Source organism: Entelurus aequoreus, linkage group LG06 (assembly GCF_033978785.1).
Source record: "Entelurus aequoreus isolate RoL-2023_Sb linkage group LG06, RoL_Eaeq_v1.1, whole genome shotgun sequence".
Taxonomy (NCBI): Eukaryota; Metazoa; Chordata; class Actinopteri; order Syngnathiformes; family Syngnathidae; genus Entelurus; species Entelurus aequoreus.
In genome coordinates, this window is record NC_084736.1 from 68,079,483 (window position 1) to 68,090,298 (window position 10,816).

At 40.0% G+C, this 10,816-nt stretch overlaps 1 protein-coding gene across 1 annotated transcript in view; it reads right to left on the bottom strand.

Moving 5' to 3' along the window:
* wscd2 (WSC domain containing 2) overlaps positions 1-10,816 on the bottom strand; it is a 208,778-nt gene that overhangs the window by 62,536 nt on the left and 135,426 nt on the right. The window contains exon 3 of the mRNA XM_062051310.1: positions 7,120-7,234. Within this exon, the coding sequence (XP_061907294.1) occupies positions 7,120-7,234 (115 nt within the window). The remainder of the gene's footprint in view (positions 1-7,119; positions 7,235-10,816) is intronic.

Sequence of the window (10,816 nt, forward strand, 5' to 3'; positions counted from 1 at the left end):
AGAGGGTGCTGATGTACACGTAAGAACTCATCCAGACATTACTTTGGAACCACATCACTCTCTTTGGCGACCAAAGATGAAAAACATGCTAAGAGGTTTTGAGGCACAGCCAATTATAAATGATTTCAGTAGTCTTTAAAAAGCTTCCCTCCTGTGGCCCACCCTCTGTTGCCTTATGAAGGACTTGACTCCCAAGAGGCCTTTCGGATGCAATTAGAAACCCCTCACACATGGACAAGCGCCCCCTCCCTCCCTCCCGAAAACCCCTCGGGCTGCCAATCAAACCCGGACCTCTGTATACCACTGCCTTCTCATTTGTTTGTCTTCTTTTATTAAACCAGCGCTCTGGAAATAGCAGGTGGGCCGGCCGGCTGCAGGAAGCGAGCGTGAGGAGAAAGGAGCTGAAAACAAGCGGCTCTCTGCACCTTTTCTACACTCGGCGAATCAGTGATGGGTGTAATTCAGTGCATTCGATAGAGCCGTCCCTGCTATTCCTCTGGGAGGAAAAAGAGGCGAGAGAAAGACGGTGGAGGAGAAATGAAGACGGGAAGTAAAGGGGAGAAATAGAAGAGAGGAGCAGAGCTCAGAGGGAAACAATGAGCACTGATTAAACTGATTGGAACGACTGGAGGGAAAAGGCAGGGCTCCTCTAATAGTGGACGTTTATGCAGATTATACTAGTGAAACATTTACTGCAAAGGGAAACCAATTCACAGTTTGGCTGTAAAGTGCCGCAAAATGCAGTATACCAAGATAAATATGGCCCATAGGTCAACATTTAATAGTCTATTCTCTTCTGCAATGCTTTTCCACACGTTTATGAAAGCTAGCCGCAGGTATTTTTCCAGTTAAGAGCGATGTGTTAAGTCCTGGCCCACAGTCGGCCGACTAAATCATCACAAAGGTGATGGAGGGTGAGGTTCAGGCTCGGCCAGTCAATTTCATCTACACCGAAAGTCAGAAAAGCATTTCTTCATGGAGCTTTGTGTACACTCGCTCTCGGGTTTCTCATAAACACAAATCCACTGCAGCACAAGTAAGGGAGAAGAGAAGGTTTGAAAGCAAGTGCTCGAACATTTACAGGACACTTTATTAGGTACACTTGCACCCGTCGTTTTAATGGGGTTGGCGGAAAAATGCATAAAGGAAACATAGAAGTACCCAAATCCTAATAGTAAACACTTCGAAATAATTAATTGTTCATAGTGCAAAACATTTACCGTATTTTTCGGAGTATAAGTCGCTCCGGAGTATGGTCTACTCAAGATCGTCGCACCGGCCGGAAATGCATAATAAAGAAGGAAAAAAAACATTTATAAGTCGCACTGGAGTATAAGTCGCAATTTTTGGGGAAATTTATTTGATAAAACCCAACACCAAGAATAGACATTTGAAAGGCAATTTAAAATAAACAAAGAATCGTGAACAACAGGCTGAATAAGTGTACGTTATATGACGCATAAATAACCAACTGAGAACGTGCCTGGTATGTTAACGTAACATATTATGGTAAGAGTCATTCAAATAACTATAACATATAGAACATGCTATACGTTTACCAAACAATCTGTCACTCCTAATCGCTAAATCCGATGAAATCTTATACGTCTAGTCTCTTACGTGAATGAGCTAAATAATATTATTTGATATTTTACGGTAATGTGTTAATAATTTCACACATAAGTCGCTCCTGAGTATAAGTCGCACCCCCGGCCAAACTATGAAAAAAACTGAGACTTATAGCCTGAAAAATACGGTAGTGTTTGCGAAGGCAGAGGTTTTTGGGGTGTCCAACGTGAGGCCAAGGGGGATATTTGTGGCGGCCCGCAACATATTGATGAAATTAAATCAAACAAAAAAAAAGTAAGAAAAAAAAAAGAAAACATACAATGTCATGCTAAAAATGTTAAGTTTAGATACCAGCAACTCAGGGGTGTCAGAAATCCGACACCGAGGGCCATTTGTGACCCTCAGCTAGAGTTTTGTTGGCCTGCAACATATTGTCGGAAAAAACAAGAAATGTGAAAATTTAAGATAAAAAAGAGCAACCTAATTAGAAAAAATTTACATTTTGATACTAACAACTCAGGGGTGTCCAAAGTGCAGCCTGGGGGTCGTTTGCAAGCCACAGCTTAAGTTTTGTTGGCCAAAAACATATTGTCTAAATAAAATATATAACAAAAAAACAACAGCAAAAATGCACACAAAGAGCAAAATACTGTATATAATGTCATGAGAAAATTGGGAAATTTTTTGATACTATGAACTTAGGGGTGTCCAAAGTGCTACCCGGGGGCCATTTGTGGCCCGCAGCTCGAGGTTCGTTGGCCTGCAGCATATTGTCGGAAAAACAAGAACAGTGAATATTTAAAAAAAAAGAGCAACCGTACATAACCTAATTAGAAAATGTTTACATTTTGATACTAATAACTCAGGGGTGTCCAAAGTGCAGCCTGGGGGTCGTTTGCGAGCCGCAGCTTAAAGGCCTACTGAAATGAATTTTTAAAATTTAAACGGGGATAGCAGATCCATTCTATGTGTCATACTTGATCATTTTGCGATATTGCCATATTTTTGCTGAAAGGATTTAGTAGAGAACAACGATGATAAAGATCGCAACTTTTGGTATCTGATAAAAAAAAGCCTTGCCCCTACCGGAAGTAGCGTGACGTAGTCAGTTGACAGGCTCCTCACATTTTCCTATTGTTTTCAACGCAGCTAGAGCGATTCGGACCGAGAAAGCGACGATTACCCCATTAATTTGAGCGAGGATGAAAGATTCGTGGATGAGGAACGTTAGAGTGAAGGACTAGAATGCAGTGCAAGACATATCTTGTTTCGCTCTGACCGTAACTTAGGTACAAGCTGGCTCATTGGATTCCACACTCTCTCCTTTTTCTATTATGGATCACGGATTTGTATTTTAAACCACCTTGGATACTATATCCTCTTGAAAATGAGAGTCGAGAACGCGAAATGGACATTCACAGTGACTTTTATCTCCACGACAATACATCGACGAAACACTTTAGCTACGGAGCTAACGTGATAGCATCGTGCTTAACTGCATATAGAAACAAAATAAATTAATCCCTGACTGGAAGGATAGACAGAAGATCAACAATACTATTAAACTAGGGACATGTAAATACACGGTTAATGCTTTCCAGCCTGGCGAAGGTTAACAATGCTGTTGCTAACGACGCCATTGAAGCTAACTTAGCAACTGGACCTCACAGAGCTATGCTAAAAACATTAGCTATCCACCTACGCCAGCCAGCCCTCATCTGCTCATCAACACCCGTGCTCACCTGCGTTCCAGCGATCGACGGTGCGACGAAGGACTTCACCCGATCACAGATGCGGTCGGCGAGACGGAGGAAGTTAAGGTGAGTTCGGCGGCTAACGCGTCTGCTATCCATCTCTGTCCTCCTGGCTATGTTGCTGTAGTCCGCCGCTAATACACCGATCCCACCTACAACTTTCTTCTTTGCAGTCTCCATTGTTCATTAAACAAATTGCAAAAGATTCACCAAAACAGATGTCCAGAATACTGTGGAATTTTGAAATGAAAACAGAGCTTTTTTGTATTGGATTCAATGGTGTCCGAATACTTCCGTTTAACTACTGACGTCACGCGCATACGTCATCATACATAGACGTTTTCAACCGGAAGTTTAGCGGGAAATTTAAAATTGCACTTTATAAGTTAACCCGGCCGTATTGGCATGTGTTGCAATGTTAAGATTTCATCATTGATATATAAACTATCAGACTGCGTGGTCGGTAGTAGTGGGTTTCAGTAGGCCTTTAAGTTTTGTTGGCGATAACTCAAGGGTGAAAAGGCTGGCATAACTAAGGGTGTCCAATGTGTGACCCGGGGGGCCATAAAGCTTTGTTGGCATAAAGCATATTGCCGGAAAAAAAAACAAGCAAAGTACAAATGTAAGAATAAAGAGCAAAATTAGACAATGTCATGAGAAAAACTGTATATTTTGAGACTAGTAACTCAGGGGTGTGCAAAGTGCAGCCTGGGGGACATTTGCAACATATTGGTGAAATAAGATATGTAACAAAAACAACTGTAAAAATGCACAAAAAAGAGCAAACTACAGTAAAATGTTGATACTAATAAATAAAGGGTGTACAAAGTGCTGCCTAGGGGCCATTTGTGGACCGCAGCTCGAGTTTTGTTGGCCTGCAGCATATTGTCAGAAAAAACAGGAACAGTGAACATTTAAGAAAAAAGGAGCAAACGTACATAACGCAATTAGAACAATTGTACATTTTGATACTAATAACTCAGGGGTGTCCAAAGTGCAGCCTGGGTGTCGTTTGCGAGCCGCAGCTTAAGTTTTGTTGGCCCGCAAAATATTTTCTAAATAGAATATATAGAAAAATACTGTATATACCAGGGGTCCCCAAACTACGGCCCGCGGGCCGGATCCGGGCCCCCACCATCCAAAATCCGGCCCACGGGAAGTCCCAAATTAAAAAAAAGTGTTTAAAGGTATTTATTTATTTTATTTTATTTTTTAAATTGTATCTTTCCTTTCTAATCCATTTTATACCGCTTGTTACTCTCGGTGTCTCCTAGCCCCTCAGGCAAATCATATTGTCTAAAAATGAATTTTCCCATCGATAACGTGACAATGTTAAATGTTGATGAACATCAATGTTAATTGATGTTAAATGACAAAATGGATTAACTCGCTGGAATATAAAGACAATGTATATATATATATATATATATATATATATATATATATATATATATATATATATATATATATATATATATATATATATATATATATATATATATATATATATATATACAGCCCGGCCCTCGGCCAAATTCTTTTTAACCCAATGCGGCCCCCGAGTCAAAAAGTTTGGGGACCCCTGGTATATACTGTATACTGTCATTATAAAAATTTGAAATTTTGATACTAATAACTCTAGGGTGTTCAAAGTGCTACCCAGGCACCATTTGTGGACCGCAGCTCGAGTTTTTTTGGCCCGCAACATAATGTCGAAATGAAATCTAACAAAAAGCAGTACAAATGTGAGAAAAAAAGAGCAAAATTAAATAATGTCATGAGAATGTTTTTTAATTTTGATACTAACTCAAGGGAGTCCAAAGTGCGGGCCGCAGCTCAAGCTTTGTTGGCCCGCAGCATATTGTTGGAAAAAAAAACAACAACAGTAAAAATGTGAGAAAAAAGAGCAAAACGACATGATGTAATGAGAAATACCCGAAATGCTAATGCTTATAACTACCGTATTTTTCGGAGTATAAGTCGCTCCGGAGTATAAGTCGCACCGGCCGAAAATGCATAATAAAGAAGGGAAAAAACATATATAAGTCGCACTGGAGTATAAGTCGCATTTTTGGGGGAAATTTATTTGATAAAATCCAACACCAAGAATAGACATTTGAAAGGCAATTTAAAATAAATAAAGAATAGTGAACAACAGGCTGAATAAGTGTACGTTATATGACGCATAAATAACCAACTGAGAACGTGCCTGGTATGTTAACGTAACATATTATGGTAAGAGTCATTTAAATAACTATAACATACAGAACATGCTATACGTTTACCAAACAACCTGTCACTCCTAATCGCTAAATCCGATGAAATCTTATACGTGTAGTTCGGTGGTCGGCAACCCGCGGCTCTAGAGCCGCATGCTGCTCTTTAGTGCCGCCCTAGTGGCTCTCTGGAGCTTTTTCCAAAATGTATGAAAAATGGAAAAAGATGAGGGGGAAAAAAATAAAATTTTTGTTTTAGCATGGTTTCTGTAGGAGGACAAACATGACACAAACCTGTTTATATAAGCACACTGTTTATATTAAACATGCTTCACTGATTCGAGTATTTGGCGAGCGTCGTTTTGTCCTACTAATTTTGGCGGTCCTTGAACTCACCGTAGTTTGTTTACATATATAACTTTCTACGACTTTCTAGGACGTGTTTTATGCCACTTCTTTTTCTGTCTCATTTTGTCCACCAAACTTTTAACTTTGTGCATGAATGCACAAAGGTGAGTTTTGTTGATGTTATTGACTTGTGTGGAGTGCTAATCAGACATATTTGGTCACTGCATGACTGCAAGCTAATTGATGCTAACATGCTATTTAGGCTAGCGATATGTACATATTGCAGCATTATGCCTCATTAGTAGGTATACAGTATTTGAGGTCATTTAGTTTCCTTTAAGTCCTCTTAATTCAATTTAAATCTCATGACACACTATCTGTATGTAATATGGCTTTTAATTTTTTGCGGCTCCAGACAAATTAGTTTTTGTATTTTTGGTCCAATATGGCTCTTTCAACATTTTGGGTTGCCGACCCCTGGTCTAGTCTCTTACGTGAATGAGCTAAATAATATTTGATATTTTACGGTAATGTGTTAATAATTTCACACATAAGTCGCTCCTGAGTATAAGTCGCACCCCCGGCCAAACTATGAAAAAAACTGAGATTTATAGTCCGAAAAATACGGTAATAATAATCTACTTTGTCACCTGTAACACATAACTGACACAAAGGTATGTCCATTTGGACACTCCTGAGCTCTTGTGTTAGATCTCATTGGACTGTGCAGGTGTACCTAATAGAGAGATACAGTATGTTAATGCATTTATTCATTCATGTTGAAGGTTATGAATGAACTGAAGCCTATCCCAGTTGTTTACACCCTGGAACAGTCGCCAGTCAATCACAGGCTGGAAGAGAGTCTAAACATGCGTAGAGAAAACCCACATAACGGCGTGCAAATGCCACGCGCAGAGAGGCTCGAACCAACAACCTGAAGCAGATATGCTAACCAATGTGTGCCATTTTATCTCTACGGAACAATAAAGTGTCAGCTTGCTGCATGAGCTTCGACAGTTAAAACAGGCAACACGACATAATCCTAAAGTCCATCAATGCCCGTTTGTTTTTTCAGGAGGAGGTGTTTACAACCGTATCCAACACCTCCGCTAATGAGGGAGAACCTTTTTAATCAGCCTTTTTGAATTTGCATCAGCTCCTCCAGACGATCAATTCTAATTTATACCTTAGCCTGACACCAGGGCCGCGGATAAATCAGTGTTTTCTCATACCTCTCTGCACAATTGTCTTGGCAGCGGAACGCAGTCATTTTTTTGTAGTCCAAAAAGGACACTCCTTTCAGGGCCCTCTTGTGTGTGTCATCAACGTAGCAGCCGATATATTTTGCTGTGGGAGATGACAAAGGAATGAGAATAAGTTAGTTAAATGTGCAGCAAATAAATGCATTATACATGGTATTTCTGCCCTAATACTTTACTGCAGCTACACAAACAGTGGCCTCTGTCCTACTTGTAAGAAAGAAGACGAGGAGTTCAAACGAGGGCAGAATCTTTATTTATTTATAAAGACTCATGTCCCCTTCTAGTGGCCGGCAACTGTACTGGCCTTCATCTTTGCATTTTTCAAAGTGGAAGTAGATGCATGCTGGCCTTCCTCTTTACTGACACACAGTTAGTCCAAGCTGAAGCTATACCAAACAGTCCTAATGCCATCTGTGCTGTGTCATTACCCCTCTGAGCCGGTGCTAATAGCTAAATGGGGCGGCCATTGTTTCTGTCCCTGCATTACTTTAATTATTGTGCTTTAAAGGTCTGCTTTTGACTGGGCTGTAATCTTCCTAGTAACTACTGTTCAGATGGGGGGGGGGATAGGGGGGGGGGGAGTAAATACAGATTAAAGGATGCAGATATATTCTCGGTAGCGTATGGCATTAGCATGCAATATGATGTGTTATTATAGTTTTAATATTAAGTGCTCTACAATAGTCTACATCTACCTGATCCACTCTGCTGTAGTGTTGTCCCGAAACCAATATTTTTGTACGATACCGGTACCAAAATTATTTAGATACTTTTCTAAATAAAGGGGACCACAAAAAAATTGCTCTACTGTCTTTATTTTAACAACAAATCTTAGGGTATATTAAACATATTTTTCCTATTGCAATTTAGTACAATAGTGAGCATACTAGACAACATCCGTATCCGTAATACGCCGATAGGGAGAAGTTTGTGTTTACACGATGAGTCGGGTGTGTTTTGACCTCCGCCGAACCCCTGAGGCCGACTCACCGAACCCCTAGGGTTCGATCGAACCCAGGTTAAGAACCACTGGTCTAGGGACATATTTCCTGAGTTTATAAACATAACATGACTTTTAAAAAAACGAAAGAAGATGTTGTGATGCCAAAAAATATTGACGTAATCATAGTAGTATCGACTAGATACGCTACTGTACTTGGTATCATTACAGTGGATGTCAGGTGTAGATCCACCAATGGCGTTTGTTTACATTTTGACGCCGGTGAGCTACGGTGTGTAGTGAAGCATGCTTAGCTATTCCTCGTCCTGCAGGGATGATACTTGTAAGAAATGTACTTTATTTGTCGCCATGGAGACCAGGATTAGTGATTTAGGAGTAGCTAAAACACTGCCGACGGCGGATGGACGTTAGCCGCGAGCTAGCAAGCCATGTCTTTAAAGCGTTAAGGGCGTTTCAGTGTTATAACTTCACCTTTATGGTTAGTTTTTAAGCCAAAATGCGTCCTTTCTCCCTTTTTCTGTCTACACACTGTGTCTGCTTGTACGTACTCCGTGGTTGTGTGTGTTTATATTTATAGCTGGAATTCACTGAAATTCAAGTATTTCTTATATATATATGTATATATATATGTATATATATATATATATATATATATATATATATATATATATATATATATATATATATATATATATATATATATATATATATATATATATATATATATATATATATATAAAATAAAATAAATACTTGACTTTCAGTGAATTCTAGCTATATATATATTTATTTTATTATATATATATATATATATATATATATATATATATATATATATATATATATATATATATATATATATATATATATATATATATATATATATATATATATATATATATATATATATATATATATATATATATACTGTTTATAGGTTTCATAAATACACCTTACGGTGCAACCTGGACACATCATCAGTGATTCTCCCGGGGTCATAGGGTGTTTCGGGTCTTAATCAAACACCCTCTCCCGGGCGACCCAGCCGAGGGTGATCAGTCCCTCAACTTGTGTCCAGGTAGCGCTCCACGCCACGCGTCCCCCCTCCGACGGTCTGCCCCGGGGTTGCGCCGGTTGTGCTTGGAGGTTCCAGGCACTGTGGGGAGTGTCCGGGCCTGGGTCCTCCTCCGTCTCATCAGGGCCGTACAAGGTACTGGCCCTGTGCGTTGCACCACGGGTTTCCTCAGGCAGCCTATCTTGATCTTATGTGTCTTAAGGGTTTTTCGCAGCGTTATATGGGTGCTGCAGCTTGGGATGCTACCCCTCCCTGCCCCGGTTGCCGTCTTTCCGAGCTGTCAACTGTCTCTCCAGTTGTCACCACTCTTTCGGGGTTGTCATCCAGCCTCTTCCTGGAAGTCAATGGCGATGCCATACTGGATCGGTTTCATAAATACACCTTACGGTGCAACCTGGACACATCATCAGTGATTCTCCCGGGGTCATAGGGTGTTTCGGGTCTTAATCAAACACGCTCTCCCAGTATATATATATTTATATATATATATATACTGTGTATATATATATATATATATATATATATATATATATATATATATATATATATATATATATATATATATATATATATATATATATATATATACATATAAACAGTATATATATATATATATATATATATATATATATATATATATATATAAACAGTATATATATATATATATACATAAAATAAATACTTGAATTTCAGTGTTCATTTATTTACACATATACACACACATAAAAGTCTGATCTACAAAATGTGCAGGCAGCATACCCCTTCCCCTTCGAGCTGTCCTGGATGAACTGAAATTATTTTTTCCAATCATTTTGGAACTTGCAAGCGTACTTCTTCTTACTCGTCGTTGCCATGTCTCTTCTTCGTCCTTCTTCTTCGTCTGTTATATTTTTGGACATTACTACTTGCCGTAGTCTTGAAGCAATGCATCATGGGAATACGGATGTTGTGTGTCAGTGTATTAACGTGCCGGCTGGAATAAACACACGCTGAGAAATAGCTCCGTGCCTGCCTACTTTATGGGTTATAGATAAACCTATGGATAACGGAGACATATATAATAGTCTCCTTTTCAGGTGAGAGAGGACGCTAAAGGCAGTGCCTTTAAGGCACGCCCCCAATATTGTTGTCCGGGTGGAAATCGGGAGAAATTCGGGAGAATGGTTGCCCCGGGATATTTTCGGGAGGGGCACTGAAATTCGGGAGTCTCCTGGGAAAATCGGGAGGGTTGGCAAGTATGACTGCAGAACATGCTCCTCTGCTCGTAAAACCAGCAATGACTCGACCCGGCGCGGGCGGGGGGTTGGGTGGGGGACGGGTGCGGGACCAGTACGTTTCAGAGGCGGTATAGTACCGAAAGTGATTCATTAGTATCGCAGTACTATACTAATACCGGTATACCGTACAACCCTACTCTGCTGTATCCTCCCCTCACTATGTCACCCCTGCTGTTACATCCTGTGCGATTGCACCGTGCAGTGCAAATGTGTCCACGGGTGCCGCGGCGACAACTCGAGCTGCAATATTCGCTCCAAATGAGATTCCCAGCCGGCGAGAATGAGTGCAGTCAGAGTGAGAGGAGGCTAAAAGTCTCTTAACTCCTGCATAACAGGATTCTGAAGATGGTTACG